A 23,082-nucleotide genomic window follows, 5' to 3' on the forward strand; every position below is an offset into this window, starting at 1 on the left:
GAGTTTTTCTTGTATTACTGCATGTTGGTTTTTGCAAGTTTCGCTGAAGGGAAGACCATTTCAAAACAATGCGTGACAGGTAGCCTATTATCCTCGAAAATTAAACTAAGTACCCAAATGAAGTTAAAGTTTTATTTAGTCATTATTATTATTTTTTTTATTTTCCACAGAGTCAAATATTCGAACAACTGAAGTTTCCACAAAGCTACAAGTTACAGGTAGGTCAAAGCATACTCCATTTGTTTATAATTTTACTTGAGTGTTTTTTCAGTATCAACAGATTGACGTTCATTATAACCAATACAGAATTTAAAAAATTACCGTCAAAATATGATAATAAAATGTATAGTTTTAAATATTTTATTCTCAGCTTTAAAAGAGTAGCAATTAAACAGCGAAAGTGATTTTTTTCTCTTTTTTTTCAAATTATTATGATCTGAAAATAGGGCATTGATATTATCCTTTCTGTTCTATTTCAAAAATGCTTTGAGAATCAGACTGTGGACGAATTCGTGTTTTTTTCTTCTGAATTTATTATTGTTTGCAGTGGTCATGTGTACAACAAAACTGCAAGGAAGTCGTACTCCATCTAAAAATTAAATTATAATGCCGTGAAAGCAAAATAATGATACATTTTATTTTTGAAAATTATCTAAATGATCAAATTTTAGAAGTGTATTCTTAAAAAAAACATATGATTATTGCAATACCACTCACATAACTGAACGCCCAAAGAAATTTAAGGAAAAGCGCAGATATTGAACAAAATAGTTGAAAATTACAAGGTGTTTTTAAAGAATATCTGAAACCATGAATAACCATCCATATCACATGATCACATCATAATGTTGAAAATACCACTTGCACTAACGACATCACAAAATTTTCCTTAATCTTCCTTAGATCGTATCACCATGGATAGCCATCCATATAACAAAACAAAAGATGTTGAAAATACCGTTTGCCCTGATGATATCTTTAAATCCTTCCTAGTTCGATCGTATCACCATTAATCGTCAATGTTTCTAATAGATAATCATTCAAGTTATTAAGGAGGTAGATCGATGGTAAAGGAAATAACTCTTGAAATCAGTGATATGTTTCTTTTATATTAAATTTCACCAAAGCCTTTCAAGCTTTCATTTGAAGTAGAATGAAATCAACCTAAGTTATCTTCAGTGCGTACAGGAGATTGATGTAAAATGCTGAATACAAACCTCCGAATGATTTGTAAGAGTTCTGTCCCTTACTCTAGGTATACCTTCTTAAATGGTTATATAAAATAAAATCATGTTTATGTTATCTAATATTTTTAGGGTTTGTTGTGTTGACAGATTTTTCGAGTCAATGTTCTATTGTTGGTATGGCTGATCAGTTCATTAGCAAGCCATTAGCAGGGATATTTATCTATTTTAATTTAATCTAATACTTTACAAATGCAGATTTGTGTAATCCCAAAATACATCCAAGTACTAAGTTATCTATTTTCATATGTGAATAGCCTGCCGGTGGACGTTTTATTTTATTATATGCAGATAATACTTAAAGTTAATTCATAAATGAAATTCCACGTGTCTCCACCAAACACAAACCGGTGTACCAGAGTAGTGTTGATTAGTTTCAATTAAGAAAAAAATTAATGTATGGTTGATATACATTTTGTTACCATTGTTAAACTGTTAATATCCCACATTTAAGTAAGCCTCAAATAAAGAACTTGAAATATTCAATAAATCAAAAACAAAAGGATTTATTCTTGTTTCAAAATATTTGGAACTCTTTTGAGGAAGAACACGTCTATATTTGACTATAACTTCAGGGGGTAGACCTAGGATAAGGGGCGCAACTCTTGAAAATCATTGGAACGTTTGTATTTAGCAGTTTACATCAATCTTATGTAAGCATCTAATTAACTTGGATTAATTTTATTCTATTTCAAAAGAAAGCTTGAGAGGCTTTGGTGAATTTGAATATAAAACAAACATATCAGTGATTTCATGAGTTATGTTCCTTACCCTAGGTCTAATTCCTTAATAGACGGACCGGATCGTTACTTTTCCTACACCTCTGAATTGAATTTAATGGAACTTTAACAGAATCTTAATTACACCATCCCATTTTGGACCAGTTATTTAAGATTTTGATTCTAATCTATTCATGTGTTTAAGACATAGTTGTCAAGATATTAGCTGAAAACTGTAAACAAATACCTGTCGTTTTTCTCCTCTCAAGGGCAATAACTCTTACATGGAGTCGTCTGACAAATTTTATCCCTTGGACACTTTTGTTAGCCTTAGAGTAAGGATCATTTCAACAATTGAAAGAAATTAGCTAAACCTAAAGGTTTTGGAGATGTATGCACAAAACTACTATCTGACCCCTGTGTTCTATTTTTGGTAACGACGGTCATGTTTTTTAACCGATCAAAAATCTGAACAGTAATTTTGTCCAGGATACCTTAAAATCAAGAATACCAACTTTATTTGAAAGTAATAACATCAAAAAACAGCAAAAAAAGTCCAAAAAGGGCAATAACTCCAACATGGGTCATCAATTTTTCACCAAAGTCTGATCACATATAAATCTTATCATGCTGAATACTTTTTACTCTTTACGGTTTTGGGCGATATATGCAAAAATTTACTGTATTATCCTTATGTTCTATTTTAGTAACGGCGGCTATGTTTTTTACCGATCGAAAATCCAAACGGTCATTTTGTGCAGGATACTCTAAGGAACAATCATTTTAAGTTTTATGGAAATCTATTCAGTAGTTTCTGAGTAGAAGATGTTTGAAAAATTTGTTAACGATGACGACGACGGCGATGGACGCTTAGTGAATGCAATAGCTCACATGGGCTACGGCCAGATAAGCTTAAAAATCGAAAGATCTTGTGGAAACCCTCAATTCAAGATAATTATCATAGCATTTAAGCCGATTATTCTTAACTCATTATACTTCTATTCCCCATACTCAGTTACAAATTCCGACTCAAAATCATTATACATCTTTGTAACTCAAAAAAGTCGATACATCTAGATACACATATGTAATTCTTGGATGAGATTTTTCTTACTTTGTAGAAAACAATTCCAAATTATTTCCCAAATATTTCGAAGAAGACGTTTTCAAAATGCAGGATTTTTTTAGCATCGCGCTAGACTTCTTACAATTAGGCTTCTGGAGAACAGGGTTATGTTATGTTGAAGTCATCTCTACACAATGGCCGTCATTATAAACTCGTAGATCGTTACGGGGTATCCGTCTGCACCATGAAAACCGATTTGTTCTCTTGTCTTTGTCTCCGGATTACATTTTCTTATTTTGTTCCCTTGATTATTTTTCCCTTCCTCTTTCGTGTACCTTGCGCTTGACTTTTTTATGAGCCAGTCGGCGGGTGTTTCTACAAAAGCAGAGGACGCTTTACCTACTGGTGCACCTGGTCCATGCTCCCAGTTTTAGTGGAGTCCGATTTGCTCATTTACTTTTTTTACTTTATGTGTATTATTTTTCTTTTTTCATGTTCTTGGCTGTATGTGTCTGTTTTCAATGTCTGGTCTTTGTCGCTGAATTACATTCTTTTGATTTCCCCTGGAATCTTAGGTCCCTTGATTACTCTTTCCCATTGCAAAATATGGAATTGTCATTTAGGAATATTTATGCATGTGGAACCATCTTTTATCAGTTTTTTCTCCTACATCATTGAATGTAATTTAAGAATTTTTTTTTACAATTCCTTATTTAATATTGACTATGTGGACTTTTCATTTTAAATTATGATCTGAAGATTTTAAATTTATCATTCCCTGAGGTGGGTGTACCTGTCCTTTGTCCACAGTATTCTATACAACTGAATGGAATTTAAAGAAACTTTCACATAACCTTTATTACATATTACTGTTGTGTGCCCTCTTTTAAATGCTAATCCAAATCAAGTTGGATGTCATCATGTGCATGCTATCATATAATCATAAAAGGGAGCGGGGGTATCAATTTAGTGAGCATCGTTCATAATTTGCCTAGTTTTGTTTATTTTGTAGCAATTGCTGTTGGTGTTACCGGAGGATTAGTACTAATTCTGATAATAGTTGCAGTCATTTTTACAGTGCAGCGGTAATAATTTTGGTCTAATGATGTCCAAACTAAAACTAAAGCGGCCCTCGAAAAAAACAGGCAAACATAAACAAGACCATCACTGAAAAGAGAGTGTTGTTCATTTGCCTTATTCATATTCTTTATTACCCTTATTTACAGCTTTGTTTCGTGCAATGAAAAACCTTTTTCCAAGCACTTCATACTTGAATATTACAATACTAATATCAATTTCCATTGTAACATTTCCTTCATGTTGTCAAATCGTATCTTTTATATGAGGTTCAAAATAAAGTGAACCTGTCAATTTTGAATTGATATGTAGTTAATTTCATGCAATTTATATTTCAATATCGCTTTATACATTTGTATCGTTGAGTTGAGGTTGAGTTAACAAATCTGTAAAAGGTAGTTGTTAAGCAACTCGGCGGGTGTTACTAGAAAGCAGAGGACGCTTACCCTACCGGTGCACCTAGTCCATGCTCCCAGTCCTGAGTTGTGTCCAGGTTGCTTATTTACTTTTGTTGCTTCGTACGTATGGTTATATAATGTTCCTTGTTGTGTGTGTCTATTTTCCCTGTTTAGTCTTTGTTCCTGGATTACATTTTTTTAATTTCCGCTAGAAAACTGGTTTCCTCAATTACTCTTTTATATATTTAACATGTTTGTTTACAGTATATAAAATATTAGCTAAATCTTTTTCTGAATATACCAAAAAAATAAAAAAAAACAAATAATTTTAATAATTGATCACGATGTGATGAATAATTTTGATTGCATTTTTTAGCAAACGACGGATACCAAAATCAAATACGAAAAGCCCAGATATACCTATGGGAATTAAGGAAATCGTCAACGAAGTAATTAATGCAAACAATAAGGTATCTAAGAATTATGGTGTATATGAAATTCCTGAAGATGACCGAAGCAGCGATATAGGCAGAAAAGAGATAGCAAACGTTGTGATAAATTCTACTTCAGATCACAGAAGTTCGGAAACTATATATACTGTAAGTGACGGAGAAACTTACGATACATTTAAGAGCTCTCTACATAAAGCCAATGACAGTGACACAAATGAATACGATCGTAATCTGGATACCTTTTATGACACTTTTGATCGGACTAATCACGACTATCATGATTCAGATGTATATGGACGATGTATTGATGAGGTATATGACATGTCAAATAAAACAGGGCGTAAAAATACCGTCGATTCGAATATGTATGACACGAACAAGCCTGACGATGGTGTCTATGATACGTCAACCAACGGACGACGCTCCGATCATGATAATCTTCATATTTATGGACACAGCGTGGATGGTATCTATGATACTTCAAACAACTCACGGCGCAACGACAATAACTTCAGTATATATGGACACAGCGTTGATCATGTGTATGATTCGACAACTCACTGTGAGCGCAGAGAAGTAGTAGATCAAACATATAATCATCTACCTCCGTGATATATGGTGTTAAAGACGATGTGTATTACTAATGTTTAAAATACTAATGTACAATGTAGCTTGGTAAATATATTTGTTCTATATAACGTCTGTTTTTGTTAAAGCAATGAATAAAATTAAAAAGCCATTTGAGCTGTTGTCATCACTTAGCGTCCGTCGTCGTCCGTCGTTAACACATTTTCATAACTCTTCTCCACTGATACTACTTTATCAAACTTCATTTGTGTGTTCCTTATGGTATTCTGCATAGAACTGATGTGGGAATTTTTGATCCGTCGAAAAACATGACCGTTGTTACTAAAACTTGAACAAAGGGGTCAGTAAGAAGTTATTCGCATATATCTCCAAAACTATCAGTTTCAGAGTAGAAGAGGTTTGAAACAGTGTTAAAATCAACGGATGACGAACGTTAAGTGATGTCAAATAGCTCACATGGCCGTTTAGACTAGGTGAGCTAAATATATTATAGGGGTCAGTCAGACGCTTTTCGCACGTATCTCCAAAACATTCTGACATGGGGTAAAAGTGTTAAACATGATGAGATCTATCAAATTTTGTGATAATTTGTTATGCTATGTTGGAGTATTTGCTCATTTACAATGTTTTTTTCCTAATTTTATGTTATTTCTTTTAAAAAAAGTTCTTACAATACTAGACCAATTGGAAGTAAATTTATGCGAATTATTCTTAGGGCATTTTGGATAAAACTGATGTAGGGATTTTCAATCCGTCGAAAGACATATCTGCCGTTACTAAAAATAGAACATAGGGTCATATAGTAGTTTTCCGTATATATCTCAAAAACCGTTAGGTGTAGACAAATTCTAACCCGAAGAAAGCGTTCAGCATTATGAAATGTATCTGTGGTCAAATTTTTGTTTTAATTGTTTAGGTCTCACCAACCACTTCTAACGTTTCCATTACTTTACATGTTAAACAAGTAATTTTCAATGTTTCACTGTGAATTCCAAGGACAAATGACAACTTAAAGTTGCATACCATTGCAAAGCTTGGAAAACAAGGCTTTCAGAAATATTATTCTAACGGTACAATGACCGTAGAAATTCTTCACAAAATTTACCTGAATAAAAAATACTGAAAATCAACATTTTTACTTTTTCTGCTAACTGACAGCATGGAGGCAAATTACTCGCACATGTACACAATATTCATACACTTTTGTAGTAAATTACATATATGGTTTTAAAGTACACATTCTCAGCTTTATTTTGACTACTTTTAATCAGAATGTATGTCACGGGGGTTTAGTTGCTTCATCATACTAAACTCCAGGCTAGCGTTCAGATACTTTATTAGAGTGTATAATTTACCCTGGAATTACAAATAACAATGTTATTACATATCACATCTGAAATGTAAAACTACAATTACAATTATCACATACTAACTAATGTGCAACTATTAATTTAAAAAAACTAATATACATCCATTCATTGAAAGAAATCACAAGTCAAGCATTCCACAATTATTCAGAAATCAAACACACCGCTAATGTTTACATTGATACCAACACTCATGGTTACCATAGCAACCGGTTTATAAAACATACGAACTCTACCCATAACTGCATATAATAAGAATGTTATATTCTTTTGCAATATTGAATGTCTGTAATATGTGAAAACGAATCTACTAACTCATTTATGATTAAAAATATGAATGTTACCATAAAGAGTAAAAAGTGTATACATCGTAGCAAACTTTAGTCAATCGCTCAAAATCATACAACTCATCCTTACAAAGAGGAATATGTTAAATACACATATTTCTCATCAAATACCGAGACAGTTTAAAATGGCAACTATCACTTTCAAATCATAACATAGGTAGCTCAATTACATCGCTGAAACTTTCAACCAATAGAAATCCACAAATATAGAGCGATCACAAAATAGAATGAAATATTACGAACCAGTAACAATACGCATAAAACCAGAATACCGCAACGATGAGGGTCTCAACGAAATCTTTCATACAATGAGGCTCCATACGAAATATCGCACTTACAACTCAACAAATCAAATGCGCAAAACTATCTCCCTGTCACATACACACAAATGGTGCACTTACAATGCATATGTCCAAGTTCAGTGTGTTTTTGGTACTACATAGGGGGTGGCCATTTGACCCGAAAGTGGTTAGTGAGACCTTAGCCATGTTGGAGTTATTGCTTTTTTTCGACATCTTTTTCAATTTTTTAATGTAATTACTTTTTAAAAAATCGTCTCAGAAGCTGTTGTACAGATTTCAATGACTGCTGACACTAATGTTCTCTAGGTTTGAGCTTTAGATATTTTTATCAAAGCAAAATACGGCCACTCTTACAAAAAAGAATGTTACTTATGATTCAGGATCTTTATGGACTCTAGTTTCAGTTAAAGTTTATATATGCATAATGTTTTCTATTGGTATTCAGCTGTTAAGTAGCACTCCATATAAGAATCATGCAAAATTTGATTTGTTGTGGGAAATCCTACATATTTTTGTTTTTGATATTTTGTTTAAAATGTTATAGTAAACAGAAAATAGTATGTGGCTTTTCATATAACCCTTGTTCATAGGAGATATAAATAATAAGGAATGTGCAATATAATTCAAAATTAAGGGAGATAAACGACTCTGAAACACAATAAAAACTGTTTGATTTTAAATGTGGATTATCTGCTAAGAGCAGACAGATTGGAATGAATAATTATACATTTCATCATAAAGACCTATAAAGCAACTTAATAACAAAAATAAAAACGTGTAGCCTTTTTCGGGGTTTATCACGTATTACATAATTTGCGCGATTCTTACAAAAACAACTACTACTTTAAACAGAATAATTTTTGGATGCCTTAGATAAATACCATAAGTACATGTCTTGTACGAACGAGTACACAAATAATAATATCAAAAATGAAAGCAACCGTTATGACTATGAAAATTGATAGTTGACAATTGTAAATATGTACTTCTCAGTTATACAAAAATAAAGCATTCTTTCGGTACCATAACATTCATCATTTAGTTCTATATAACATTTTTAAAACGCATTTTTCAGTGACTCCAGTCAATGACCTTTAAATGTCTTCACTTGGATTTTTAAGACTGAATACACACTTATTCAACTTCCTTGTTTATTTGTAACCTATGGAAGTCTAATTATATCTTATACTTTCATCCATCACATGTTTTAATGACACGCTTGAAGCGGAAAAGTTAGGTTCTGTTCCTCCTTAATCGAAAGGAACTGATTGAAAGTAAGTGTATAGTCCTTCTTTTTAACTTTTAGCAAAGAATCGTTAGGTTATTTTCATGTCGACACAATGGAACTAAAACTATAGCTAAAAGCGAAAAAGGTACTCACCGGAACATGTACATTTGAATCAGAGAGTGTAACGCCACTTATCGGCGGTTGATTACTTCGTGTAAAGGTCATATCAGACTTCATAAATAATGTATCTTCCAAAACCACAAATACATACTACTGCGAAAGTTCATCAATTCGTGGATACCAATTTTCGTGGATCAGGGAAGAAATACACGTACGTGGATTTTTGAATTCATGGTTTTGAATTTTTCAGTATAAACATTAGTGGGAGTCTCCTATTCATTTGGAACCAAATTTCATGGTTCAGCCTACCCAAGAAAATCAAGAAAATTGGTGCCCCACGAACAATGGTACTTTCAAAAGTATATACATGGTACCAACGGTTATCGAACATTGCCAAGAAGCATTTATCAAAAGCAATAAAAAGGATATGGTCCCCCGGTGGACAGAAAACCGAAAAAAAAATAGTCCACGCGAAATTGATTTTTATCACTGTATAATGCTAATAAAAAAACACCAAATATAAACGCTTAAAAAATGAAAATAGTCGTTTCAATAGAAAAACACTGACGTAGAACTATTCGTTATGACATTCATTTCTCTTCACTTCACTACCTTACAAAAAGATTAACAAATGATAGTACAGATAAAATGTAAATTTTGCAAGATTTCTACATATTTTGTAGGGGAATAAACCGATTTTCCTCAGATTTTTCTTGATTTCTCCACTCTCTATGATAAGACATAGATGTTGAAAATCGGAATGTTTTTTTTGATTTTTGATTTTGATTACCACTGGAAATAGGGAGAGGGGAAAAGGTCGGGCAATTAAGCCTCCTGTGGCGGAGGGCAAAGGTTCCTACTCCTATCGAATACCACAGCCGAATTCTTTAACGTGACACCTTTCCCATCACGTTGTTCCACTATGGCTTGCGGTGAGGTTTTATGGCCTGACGACCCCAGCATGTAGCATGCCAGGGGTACCCCATTCCACGAACTGGGGCACACAACCCAGTTTTTTGCTCTTTGGGCAGACCGCCCTTGACCACGACCAGGTATCTGAGCATATTTTAGTCGTCTTTTACAACAAGCTTACCGCTGCTGCTGGCCTATTCGTTTGACAAACCGGGCCAGCACGGGAATAAATTAATGAATAAGGTGGCTACAAGGTTAAACACATTTGGCAAATTTCTTGAATTTTATGTTCACTTTAAGGTCTTTTATATAGAATCAGAATAAATAATTATTCATTTGAGGTTATCCGTCTGTAAATAATTATTTTTTAAGTTTGATTTTGAACTTTCTAAATGTTAAAAATAAAGAATAAGATGTTCCTTCTTGACGGAAAATGGCATGCCTACTTCTATAATCAAAGCTGATTAATTATGGTAAGTTCTCATTGATCTTTTTTTAAAAAAAATGTTATCATACCTCTTGCAAAGCCGATGGTGTTAATGATCTGCTCGAATTTTGGTTTCTTTGATTACTTTTACACGAACCAATTACACTTCAATCTTATCGACTACAAGAGTACAATTCAGAGAAGAAAGTCGACGGAATTTTTTATGCTTTTTGACCTTTTGCCACCTATTCCAAAGTTTTATGGTCGTCATCGTAAATGGGGTATCCATCTGCACCATGAGAACCAATTTGTATATCGTGTCATAAGTTATCTTTCCATTTTTGTCATCCTCGAACAATTTTTAGTGATGCAATATTTTAAATGCATAATATTTGTTTTAAAGTTAACAAGAACAATACTTCCTTTATTTTATGTTAAACAAATTTAAATAGAATATTTCATACTTTTAGGAGAGAACAAGAGGTGTGTTTTTACCGAATCTATTTAAGGCAATTTTGCCTGATTGATTACCAACTTTTGGACTGAACAACAAGACGAGATACCATGCGATGATTTGACAATGCTTTAAACATCTTTTTCTTCTTTGTGTTCATTTGAGTGATGGATTTCCTGTACATATTTTTAGTTAGCCATGTTCTTCGCCTGATAATGGCAGGCCAAAGTAAGTGAATACTCGATTAATGCTTCTACCGTTATAGCCAGCACCTTACAAATATGAAGTTTTTAACCACCGATGTTTAGCTCACGTAGACCAAATATTCATCTTTGCTTGTGTCTTTCTTTTGCGTGCATCGTCAATTGGATTTGTTCACGTTTGCTAAACAACTATAATGTACATAAAAACCCTTCACTGGTTGTATAAATAATGTCGAAAAGAGTTTCTACAAGCAATTTGATTTGTTTCATTTGAGCAAAAAAGATACTGCCAGAGGATATCTAGGCTCTTGATTGACACTTTTTCCTTTAAAAAATTCCATATGTCCCAAGTGTTAATGTTTGAAATTCGATTGAATTGTTGACCTCAATGACCCTCACAAACGATTCAACTGCGGCTCAAGTGATTCAGCAGGTGGCTGGCTCATTCAAATTTGATATTGAAACCTTCTGGAAGAGCAAATGTTTGACCAAGGTCTCTGATAATACCACGGTGGAAATGATAAAAGGGAGGGTTTCTACATATGATTACAAATTCAGTTCCGCTTGATAGGCTTTTAAACATCTCAGTTGAAAATTTTTGGAGTTTATCTTCTCTTAAACAACAGATGCAAATTTATTTGAATATGTTTAGGGTTATTGACCTGAATGTCTTACAAACAGTTTAAATATATGGATAGGAATGACGTATGTAGAAAATAATTACATGATTTACTTTTTGTTCCACTTGACCAATGGATGTAGTCACAAATTCTATAGTGATCAATTCTAAAGTTGTTGTTTTTTAAATCTCAAGTTTAACTTCTGTCATTGCTCATAAAATGTCTACCTTACTTGTAACATATAATATGGCATTTTTAAACTACATCCTGCTTAGACTAATTCACGATAGAAATATTCAGTATGTTACACATATACAAATGACAGGGCATGGCTAGTAACTACCAGGAAACAAATAAACATATGACTAGAAGAGAGCCGTTAATTCATAGCAGGATATACTCATATCCCTCTAAGCAAACAAAAAACACAACTTTAATTGTCGTTTTTGCTTTTTACAGCATATATATAATACATCAGTAACTCCTTTCAAATATTCATTTTAACTTCTTGTATTAGGTTCATTGTATATTTCAGGTGCTATTTTATGCGAGTATGATCATAGTCCTATGAACTTGGTTTGTAATGCAACTGAGATCATTATCGTTACAAAGGTTATAGTTCCCTTCGACAATTGTTGGGGAAGCCACTGGTCGTGTTTCAACAACATGGCATTACTCATCAAAAACACCTGTCATCAAAAAGTGTCATGTAACATAACATTGAAAGAACTACAAAATAACTGTAAACGTTTTCCAAGAAGAATGAGCATTTCATACCATTGTATTTGTAAGTATATAGAGAAATTCCCTGCTTTAGTAATTCTGAAAATATACTAAGCTCTATGTAATGGAAGGTGCAATTTGAAAGCATTGGTTAAAATTGTTTGTGTTGTGTAAGCTATTTGAAATGGGAAATTCTTGTTTGTATAAAAAGCTTAGTGTAAAGACAGAGTAATTCTAATTTCCCGATCGATAAAGATCAGATTTTAGCGTTTTGGTGCATATTATTTGGCCAAATGAAACCTGCTCGTGGAAACTATAGAAAGTAAACATGATACATAAAGTCTAGTTTAAGCGTTCAAAATAAGACAACCAATGATGGGATCTGGTATTTGTTTTTACATTACAGAATTTTGCCATTATCTGTGAAAGACTTTACTTCGGAAACAAATAGTGATGAGAAGTGTAGAAATAATCTGAATTTGAAGGACATAAAAGTTACTTAAAATAAGCCATCCTTCCTTCTCTTTAGTGTTGAATCGTCAGATGAAGTTTTCGTAAATAATTTTCCTTGTACTAGAAGACTCAATTTCGATAGCGTCCATAATTAAAGTGATTCATAGCTGAATCACCCAATGCACAATTTATCGTCTTTTTGAATCAAGATGTTTACCTACGGGATCTTGAAAAGTGACTGCAGCAGTTTGTAAGCCGTGATAAACATTAACATGATGTAGAATTCAAATGGATGCCAGTCGGGGTTCTCAGAAAAAGGGGATTGGTGCTAGGACATTATTTTTTAAATATTTTTTGTCAGTTTTACACATAAAAAATGACAAATTTTCCAATAAAAATGAGGGATGCCGACATCCTGAACTCCCCTCTACTTCCGCCACTGGATCTGTTGAGATTTGTTTAACCTTGAACTTTTCAGGACGGCATTAAACTAACTATTCCTATTACTACTATATTACATAAGTGGCTAAACCAAACACAGAACATTCGGTTTTGCATTGCTGTGTCAGGAAAAAGGGAAGAGTGCCAGATTGATAATATGGAGATGATATTAATAGTACGTAGGCTGAGATAACCCTCACCACCCCAACCCCCTCCCACCCGTGCACTGCCCAAATCATCAACCAAAATATGATTTTTGGGTACCCTTATACCTCCCATTTACGATTTTTTTGTCGCCAAAAAATAAACTGAAGCATTTTTTTTATTTTTTGGCTACTTTTTATACTTCGTTGAGGCAAAAATCTATTTTTTAAGTTTTTTTGTATTATACGAACTTCTTTTTCTACAGTGTGTAGTAAACTGACATATGTATGCATCATCATGTAGCCTAATCTCTCAGCTTTACAATAGTGCCAAGAAATGTCGGTAACACTTAGGGTTTTGCGGTACAATGAAAAAAAAATGTACCCCTACCCCGCCGAAAAATCACTAAATTGACATATTTTTCAATGTCAAAACCCCTAGGGTATTAATTCTTCAGTAAAAAATGACCTTTTTGGTATTTTCTGTTTAATTTTATCACCGTTTATACTTCTGTGTTTCTTTTGTTGAATTTTCATAGTCAGAGTTTATCAAAATATGCGACAAATGGGATTTTCTAGGGCGCTCTGCCCACTGAGCAACTGGGTGGTGGAATGGGGTACCCCTGGCGTGTTACATGCTGGGGTTGTCAGGCTATAATGCGGAAAACCTGACCGCAAACCATAGTTGTGCACCGTGTTGGGAAAGATGTCACGTTCCCCGCACGTTAAAGAACCCTACTGTGGTATTCTCCCGGAGTAGGAACCCTAGGGCTCCGCCACAGGAGGCTAAATTGCCCGACCCTACCCACCTCTCCTTATTTCCAGTGGCAATCAAAATTTTTCAACTGCATTGTCCTTGTGTCCCATCCCTTTTTCATTTCATCATCATTTCATGTTCATTCTATCATCAATTTCATGTTCATCGTCTGAATATAGCTGAAATATTGCTGCTCGGACGTTAAACCCCAACAAACAAACAAACAAACACAATTATTTGATTGACTCACCCGAAGTGTTCGTTTAAAAATAGCTTTCATCTTAATTAAATGTTTTTGCTTTCTTGATAATGATATCTGCATGCATGGTGGATGCTTTGTAGAATGCAAAATCCAAGCTTTTTATGAACAAAGATACTACAACTAGATTTAACTTTTTAGGGAGGAGATGGAATACATCCTGGAGTGAAGATGTATGCACCCACTTGTCTCCATTAATTTGGTGTTGGTGGGGGAAAATCGATATAAACCATATTCAACTACATCCAGCATCTATATGTTCAAATGATACTACTCGTAAGAAAACAGAACACAGAATAAAAAACCTTTGTAATGACAAAAGAAAATGCGATCTTACAGATATGGAAAATGATGTTTTGCACCAAGAAAGATATGTGCATGTTGAGTATTATTGCCTAGGTATGTCAATTAGTCAATCATTTAGAATTTAAAACTACTTCCAATTAACAATTCCTCTTTTATTTTACATTCTAATATGACGTGCTGCAAAGTACCAGCCAAAAGAAGTGATAAACATATAACCAATATTTTGCAAAAGGCTGCGTCTATTCAAAAGTATGAAAAAGGCTATTTCTATTAGAATAAAAAAAATCCCAGCAACTCCATTTTATCATTGTTTTATCACAGGAAGGTCATTTATGTCGTTATGTAATCCTTACTATCGCTCAAGGTAGCACAATGGGACATAAATGGCAAGTCCGTGATAAAACAATGATAAAATGGAGTTTCAGTGATTTATTTCTTAAATATCATTCATGCTAAGTTACTGTCATTGACATAGACTACAGTGGCGGATCCAGGAGGATGGTGCAAAGGGTTGGCACCTCTCTATTTTTATGTGTAAAATTGACAAAAAAATGTCAAATAATGTCCTAGCCAGCATTTTTTCTGCGGAACCCCGGCTGACACCCCTCCTATTCAAAGTGTCTGGATCCGCCTCCGAACTATTTTATTTTTGCGAAATTGATATAATTATAATTTTGTTGTATAGTTACCGGTCGATAAATCTAGTTTATTACGTGTAAGTCAGCTTAGGGTCGATTAACTGAATCGTTCAATGTACTATATGGATAGCATGGCGCCTTAAACAATTAACTAATTATAAACTTCACGAATGACGCAAAGAACAGGGTTTTCGACCGCTATATTCTATGTGCCCGCATAACTTTAACTGTGTGTAACGATCAAATCAGCTATTTAATCACGACGTTGACTGATTAGAATTTGGTCCTGTCAAAACGATTAACATTGATACATTAATTCCTTAAAACTATGGTTACAGGAATGAACATTCAAAAAAACACACTCATGCAATTTCATTGGGTAGATCATCAAAGTACTAGTCGGTAGTGAGAAGAAGATTTTAACTATAATTGCCTTTACAAGCAATAAACTATACTGATTGTGCTATATCTAGCATGGTAGCTCTAGCTGCGGCTAAAAATATCTTGCGAGAAAGGTTCTCTTTTCTCCTTCCGGTAAAGTATTCTATTCTTTTTTTATAGTATTTTGAAATGCATGTTTAAGATTATTCAAATTTTATATCAGATTTTTTATAATGGATTCAAACTTAAATATGACAATACTACAGAAAACATTAAAATCCCGAGATTTCATTTAATAATGTTTTTGTTTAATTGGCCCTAAGCTGTTCCAAAAAATTGGTTTCTTCTCTTTCTTTTAATGTCCGAAAAATAGTATGGACGGCAACATTGCAAAAATGCTAGAACTTTTTGTTGCAGACAATTCAACAAGGCTCACCACCCGATTCGCTAGTGTTGGATTTCCGACATCAACATCGACTATTCCCTCATCATCCTTAAAAACAGATGAAAATGCTGGCAAGTATTTTGTACTCAAATGTGAAAATTAATATTAAGCTCATAGTTTTAGTAGAGGCTTAAAGCAAAACGATTTAAAGCCAAAGGTGTGAGATAATTTTAGATTTACTCAGTTTTTTTGTATTTAAAAATGGGATAAGGGTTTACAATTGTGTTTTTGTTCAATATGTTATTAGTTATTTGTATCAAAATATTCATGAATTCATAATTTGGACTAGCGAAAATTAAAAACACTGTTACTGTTACTTGCCGTTACTCCCGTAGTGGTATTAATTCAATGTGGATCCTGAAAAATTCAAAAGATCTTTTGGAGACAATCAGTTCAAGACTATTATCTGAATATAATAGCATTAAAACCTATGGTTTTTCAACACTGTATACTTCTATTCCCCATACTCAGTTAAAATCCGGACTTAAAAACATTATACATCGTTGTTTTTCCAAAAAAGATGGTACACCTAGATACAAATATATAGTTTTTGGTAGAGATTCCTCATACTTTGTAAGAAATAATTCCAAATCATCTTCCAAATATACAGAGGAAGATGTTTACAAACTGCTGGAATTTTTAATCGACAACATATTTGTCCAGTGTGGTGGACGTGTTTTTCAACAAACGGTCGGCATTCCAATGGGAACAAATTTTGCTCCTTTACTTGCTGACCTATTCCTTCACTCTTATGAGGCTGACTTTATAGCTGATCTGATCAGAAAGAAAAAATATCGTTTGGCTAGATCCTTCAATCTCAGTTTCCGCTATATAGATGACGTATTATCTTTAAACAATCCTAATTTCGGGGATTTGATACATCGCATCAACCCAAAAGAACTTGAGATAAAGGATACTACAGACACTGTGAAGGCAGCCTCATATCTTGACCTACACTTAGAAATCGATGGTAAAGGAAAACTATTGACCAAACCTTACGACAAACGTGATGACTTTTCATTCAGAATTGTTAACTTTCCTTTCATCTGTAGCAACATCCCTTCGGCTCCTGCGTATGGAGTGTTCATATCACAACTCATACGTTATGTCAGAGCTTGCCGAAACTACGCAGACTTTTTGCATCGCGCTAGAACTCTAACAAATAGGCTTCTGGAACAGGGTTATGTTGCTACAAGATTGAAGTCATCACTACAGAAGTTTTATGGTCGTCATCATGAACTCGTGGATCGTTATGATGTATCCATCAGCACCATGAAAACTGATGTATTCAACGGGTCATAATTTTCCTTTCCTCGTTTGTCTACCCCGGACTTGACTTTTTATGAGCAACTCGGCGGGTGTTTCTAGAAAAGCAGAGGACGCTTACTCTACCGATGCACCTGGTCCATGCTCCCAGTTTTTAGTGGAGTCCGAGTTGCTCATCTGCTTTTGTTGCTTTGTATGTATGTATCATTTTAGTTACTTTATGTTCTTTGTTGTATGTGTCTGTTTTCCATGTCTGGTCTTTGTCCCTGGATTATATTCTTTTGATTACCGCTATAACCTTGGTTCCCTTGATTGCTCTTATACACTATCATTAACATGCAAATATAAACATTTTAGTTTTGTTAGAATTTTGATCGTCCTTTTCGGTTGTTTTTTCTTTCAGCTTATCCAGAAATACTAGTTTCAATTGATGATGCCAATTTTATCATTGTCACTTATCAAAATCTCAACAAGACATATTTTATATGTGCTAATAGCTCGATTGACAACATCGCTAGTGTTGTGTGTAGATATTTAAGCAATCAAACTGGGAGGGCTAAAGTCGGAAAACGCGAAAATGGTCACATTTTACCATTTTTATTGAATTGCATTGGCAATGAATCATCTTTGACGGAATGCTCTGGAATAGATGCAGAATGCAGTTCTTCAGAGGTTGTTGGTGTAGTATGCAGTAAAGGTATACATTTATGTTATATATAATTGAGAGGTTGGAATGAGATGCGATAAAAGTGTAATTCCTTTTAAAAAGGCTTTTCCATACAGAAAAAATCATCTGCTATCTATCTTCGCCTAGAAAACCGCAATGAATAAAAGCATTGAATGGTACTCTTTTTCTTACTATCGACTTCATATTAACCTTCTTTTATTGCAAGACTTGCTTTTCAGTGTGAGTCTCAATTTCCATTCACAAATTTAATACTCATTTATTCAGCATAATTATACTTTTTATCTCATAGATTTGTTCGATAATATAACGTTTTTAAAATATTTTCTAATAGAGTATTATAAATACATACCGCATTTGTAGAAAGTAACAAGCCGTCGGGATCTTTATCTGCAAACAAAAAAAAATGGAAGCACTGGATTATCCTCTGTCGGTAAGAAAAGTATCATCTCATAATGTATTGGGGTAATTCGTAATATCAAGCACAGGTAATATATCGAATCAGAACGTTCTTCCGAATTCTAAAGGCAAGAGCTTGTATCAGACAATGTGATGCGAATGCCTGATTTAAGAAAATATATCTATGTTAAATTGTTTAGATCGATTTCATTAGGAAGAAGGGCCTGCGTTAATTTTGTTTTGTTGTATAATTCTCAAAGAAATAATTGCAGCAATTTAGGCTGCAAATGCAAACATTCCGACCATGTAATGTTGCAATTTTTGGTCTGCTGTACGCGTTCTTCATCATCAACACAAGGAAAACCGCTGTATTTATATATTTATTTCACATATTCTTTGTTGACTAATGCTGAAATATTTGTGCTTGTTGGCAAGTATGGTTTATAATTGCCATGCCGTATTAAAATTAAATTGTCACAATTTCAGGATGTTAAAAATTTGTAAACATAACGTATATTGTACAAAAAATATTTACTTATTTCAATTCAAAGAGCATAATCTTTAAAATAATTTACATTTTATGATTTACGCAATGTATTTTCAGGTGTGAGTGTCGGTGTGTCTTTGATTGTTTTTGTTGCAGTTATTGTTATTCTAATCTTGCTGTATGCCAGGAAAAGGTACATAATCATCAGTACAATGTGGTCCTACATGTTTTATGCAATAATACATTATTTACACAAAATATTATAGAATGTCAGAAATTTTGAAAATAAACTTTGACACATAAATAACAATACACATATTCCTATAAGAATTTAAGATATTTGCTTTTAATGTCAAAATATGTACTCTCCCTTGCATCAATTGCTAGATTATTCCAATAAACATCAGAAAAAACGAACGTTTATAATACATGTAATCCGACTCTGGGTACAAAAGTAGACTGTTAATGCTTTGTCTGGTTGTTCTAAAACTTATTTGACTTAAATAAACAGAAATTTAAAAGTCGTTTTTCACTTGCTAAGTAAGGACATTTTATATACGTAAAGTCATCTCGTGGAGGGATGCAATTAAGTTGTTATAAGAAACAATGACGATGTTCTAATCTCATTAATATTCAAAACAGTACGAGCTGCTCTTTTTTTTTAAGCTTCGCCAATGTAATAATATTTGAACTGTGTTTTCCAGTGACCAATCAATACTCAAATAACATTTGACTTCGTTGGTAACTTCACTTATATTTTTTATCTCTTCATCCCGGGTGGAACACAAGGCCGCAACAAGCTTCTTCAATTTTTTTTTCTGTGTGGAGCTTGTCCCAGGGTGTATCTAATTTCCTGCAGTTCAAAAAGAACCGTTCTCATTCAGGAGGTACGAGGTTTGCCCGACTTTGTATTCCTAGGTGGAGTCCAACGAAGAGCTATATTTTGATGTCTGCTACTTGCCTTTCTCAACACATGACCTAACCATTTGAAGCGTTTGTTTTTTGTTTTTTTTGTTTTTTGTTTTTTTTTTTGTTGTTGTTTTTCAGTTCTGTTGCAATTGATCGGAATTTGCTTTTTGTTAGCCGTTCTTTATTTCTAATATCTTTTTGACCAAAATATTCCTTGGATTTTTCTGAGTAAGCTGTTTTAGAATACTTCCAATTTATGTAGACCACTGGTAACTCTATCTCTGTATTATTATATCGCTGATGTCTCGACCAACGGGAATCTGCGATACCTCCTATAACGCACGCTGTGTGTCTAAGTTGAAAGCTCGATATATAGTGCTAAAATCTAATATCACGAGTACATTTTTTGTAGTTCTTTGTCCCCTGCGAAAATAGAGAAAATAAGTACACAGCAACTTAACACGTTTACAGAGTAATCAAGGTAACCAAGGTTATAGCGGTAATCAAAAGAATATAATCCAGGGTCAAAGACCAGACATGGAAAACAGACATACATAACAAAGAACATAAAGTAAATAAAACCATACATACAAAGTAACAGTATATTGTATGTCTACAAATTTTCACTTCATATTTCATTCTCTTTCAGAGGTGTTGTTTGTAATAATTCAAAGGACAAGGCAAGACCCCATATAGGTAATCAGTGTGAAGACTACACAGGACAACAAGATATTGCCTTACCTAACTTTTCCCGCGATGGCTCTCATGAAAACTATAAAGGGATGTATACAAACAGTCATAGTTCCGACAAAAGAACAAACCAAAAGCGTGACAAATCATCAAAATCACAAATATATTCCATTGCCTCGAATCCAAATGACTATGACCAATCTACCTACGCAGCATCAGAAGATGGCATATATGACAAAGCGCATGACCAAAGGCATGTTGAAAACGAGGCTAACACATATAGCCATAGTATAGATGATATATACGATACGTCAAATCAACAGCAAAGGTATGACGTAAAGGGAGATTCGTACGGTCCAGTGGTCGACACGGCATATGAAGCTACCGGTCACAATCAAAGACAAACTGGCAATATAGACAATACATATGCTCGAGCCGTCGATACAGCGTACGACACTGCAGGACAAACGGAAAGACTTGGTAAAGAAAACGATACATATGATTAAATAGGGGTTAGTAATAATTTTGAGATATTCTAGTAAACCGGTCGTCGATGTTGTAAGGTTTACAATAAAGATTGTTATATTTTTGTTATTACTTGAATATTTATTCATTGGACAGACTTAACCTTCAGATCACCTGATGTCCCTTATGGGTTTTTTTTTGTGGCAGTTCATATTGTCACTTGATTTTTTTTTTTGTGTGGAGCCTTGTCTCTATCTACAGATTTTATGTGTAATCTTTTTTATGCATTGTGTATGTAGATCCTCATTTAGATCGTCACGTGTTCACCTTTAGGACGTATTTTTGGATTTTGACGTATTGGAATCATCCCACTGCTGACGCTTCTGTGTAATTTTGCGGATATTCTGAACTGTCGTTTTCAAATATTTAGAATACTCTTTTGAGTATCCTCTTAAGTGATTTATTTGTGGTCATACCTATTTTTCTGGCCATTAGTTGCTTAAAACAAATAATAAGACGGACGAAAGAAAAAGAAACGTTTTGTACCTCGATAGTGATGTGGTTTCTTTTTTACGTTAGATGAGCCACTGTTATATAACATATAAAAAAAACATTTTAATTATAATATAAATATATAATGTATAATTATAATATAAAAATCTATTAAACTATTTTTGTTGGCATTCAAGGAATAGGCAACATATAAAATGTTGGCATTCGAGGAAGACACCGATTGGTGTTATTACATCGAGTACATACACCTTATATTTTACACACTTTGACTGCTTGGGAAAACTTTAAATGTAAGTATTAATGCTGTTTAAAGCTGCATTAGCTGTCATTTTCGTAAATTGTTGTTTCTTTTGAAATTTTTCTTTGACTGCTTGGGAAAACTTTAAATGTAAGTATTAATGCTGTTTAAAGCTGCATTAGCTGTCATTTTCGTAAATTGTTGTTTCTTTTGAAATATACCTTAACTTTGAATTATTTCTACTAAATAGTACTTTTCTTGTACAATTTCATTTCAATCCACAAATGAAATGCATTAAATACATGAAACAGGTGTCTATATATTTATTGTCTTGCAAGACAAAAAATCGACCTAGATAAGTTCGTATACATTTGACTTCTGGTGACCTTAATCCGCGCATGTGTAGTAAGGGTCGCTTTTGAATAACAAATCTGATTGCAAAGCGAAAGTGGTTATTAAACGGCAAGGAAGACCGATGGACTCAAGCCGTAAAACAAAAAAAGTTCGAATATAACGGAAGGATCCTTTTGAATTTTACCTATTGTGACATAATGTGGCTCAAATATGGTCATTATTTGTTTGAAAACTAATCAAGATATAGATGAAATGAAATGAAAACAAGACACATGCTTACCTGTGTATCTATTATTGTCATTTTTTGCCAAGGTTAAAGTATTGTAACCCTGGTGAATGTCCTGTCGGCAATCTTCGGAAGTAATGGCAAAAAATAATTCGATCAGACCTATCGATATTCTCTGACTAAAAAACATTGTTTCCACAGCATTCTGTAGGTATTATCAACATTAATTGATTCAATTGCATCAGTACAAACTTACCTCATTGAATCAGCAAAATTCAGTAGAATCAAAACTGAACAAATTTGGCAGCTAATGCAGCTTTAAAAGTTTTTCCCTATTTTTTGTCATGTTACCAAAATAGTTGTGTTTTAATAATAAGAATGAGTTAATATTTCTTTTTATTCAAAAGAAATGATGATATTGATAATGATTTCCACGATCGGTTACTTGCCCAGACAATACGTGTACGGTTGGACCAAATGGGATTTTTTTCTTTTTGTTTTTTTTTAGGACGCTTACCCTATCGATGCACCTGGTCCATGCTCCCAGTTTTTAGTGGAGTCCGAGTTGCTCATTTGCTTTTGTTACTTTGTATGTATGATTTTACTTACTATATGTTCTTTGTTGTGTATGTCTGTTTTCCATGTCTGGTCTTTGTCCCTGGATTACATTCTTTTGATTACCGCTATAACCTTGGTTCCCTTGATTACTCTTTGATTACTGCTATAACCTTGGTTCCCTTGATTACTCTTTGATTACTGCTATAACCTTGGTTCCCTTGA

The 23,082-nt window shown here is 33.6% G+C and overlaps 3 protein-coding genes across 4 annotated transcripts in view; 2 read left to right on the top strand and 1 right to left on the bottom strand.

The window, feature by feature from the left end:
- The window catches only part of LOC148620181 (uncharacterized), a 32,894-nt gene extending 23,631 nt beyond the window's left edge, over positions 1 to 9,263 (bottom strand). The window contains exon 1 of the mRNA XM_088580842.1: positions 8,942 to 9,263. Coding sequence (XP_088436968.1) covers positions 8,942 to 9,025 — 84 coding nt within the window. The 5' untranslated portion in view covers positions 9,026 to 9,263. The remainder of the gene's footprint in view (positions 1 to 8,941) is intronic.
- Positions 232 to 5,654, top strand: LOC148620182 (uncharacterized). Its single transcript, XM_088580848.1, has 2 exons — positions 232 to 4,114; positions 4,881 to 5,654. Exons 1-2 carry the CDS (start codon positions 3,942 to 3,944, stop codon positions 5,566 to 5,568), a joined length of 861 nt encoding a protein of 286 aa, XP_088436974.1. The 5' UTR covers positions 232 to 3,941; the 3' UTR covers positions 5,569 to 5,654.
- On the top strand, positions 8,684 to 21,100 carry LOC148620183 (uncharacterized). Of its 2 annotated transcripts, none has more exons than XM_088580846.1 (9): positions 8,684 to 8,834; positions 10,718 to 10,929; positions 12,042 to 12,311; positions 14,442 to 14,699; positions 16,043 to 16,141; positions 17,740 to 18,033; positions 18,385 to 18,454; positions 19,025 to 19,100; positions 20,466 to 21,100. In XM_088580846.1, exons 2-9 carry the CDS (start codon positions 10,869 to 10,871, stop codon positions 20,478 to 20,480), a joined length of 1,143 nt encoding a protein of 380 aa, XP_088436972.1. In that variant the 5' UTR covers positions 8,684 to 8,834; positions 10,718 to 10,868; the 3' UTR covers positions 20,481 to 21,100. The 2 variants fall into 2 exon arrangements, with proteins under 2 accessions (XP_088436972.1, XP_088436973.1); XM_088580847.1 differs by having other exon boundaries at positions 12,060 to 12,311.
- The last annotated feature ends 1,982 nt before the right edge of the window (positions 21,101 to 23,082 follow it).

Source organism: Perna viridis, chromosome 4 (assembly GCF_037379345.1).
Source record: "Perna viridis isolate PV_CMFRI_1.1 ecotype Kerala chromosome 4, ASM3737934v1, whole genome shotgun sequence".
Classification (NCBI taxonomy): domain Eukaryota; kingdom Metazoa; phylum Mollusca; class Bivalvia; order Mytilida; family Mytilidae; genus Perna; species Perna viridis.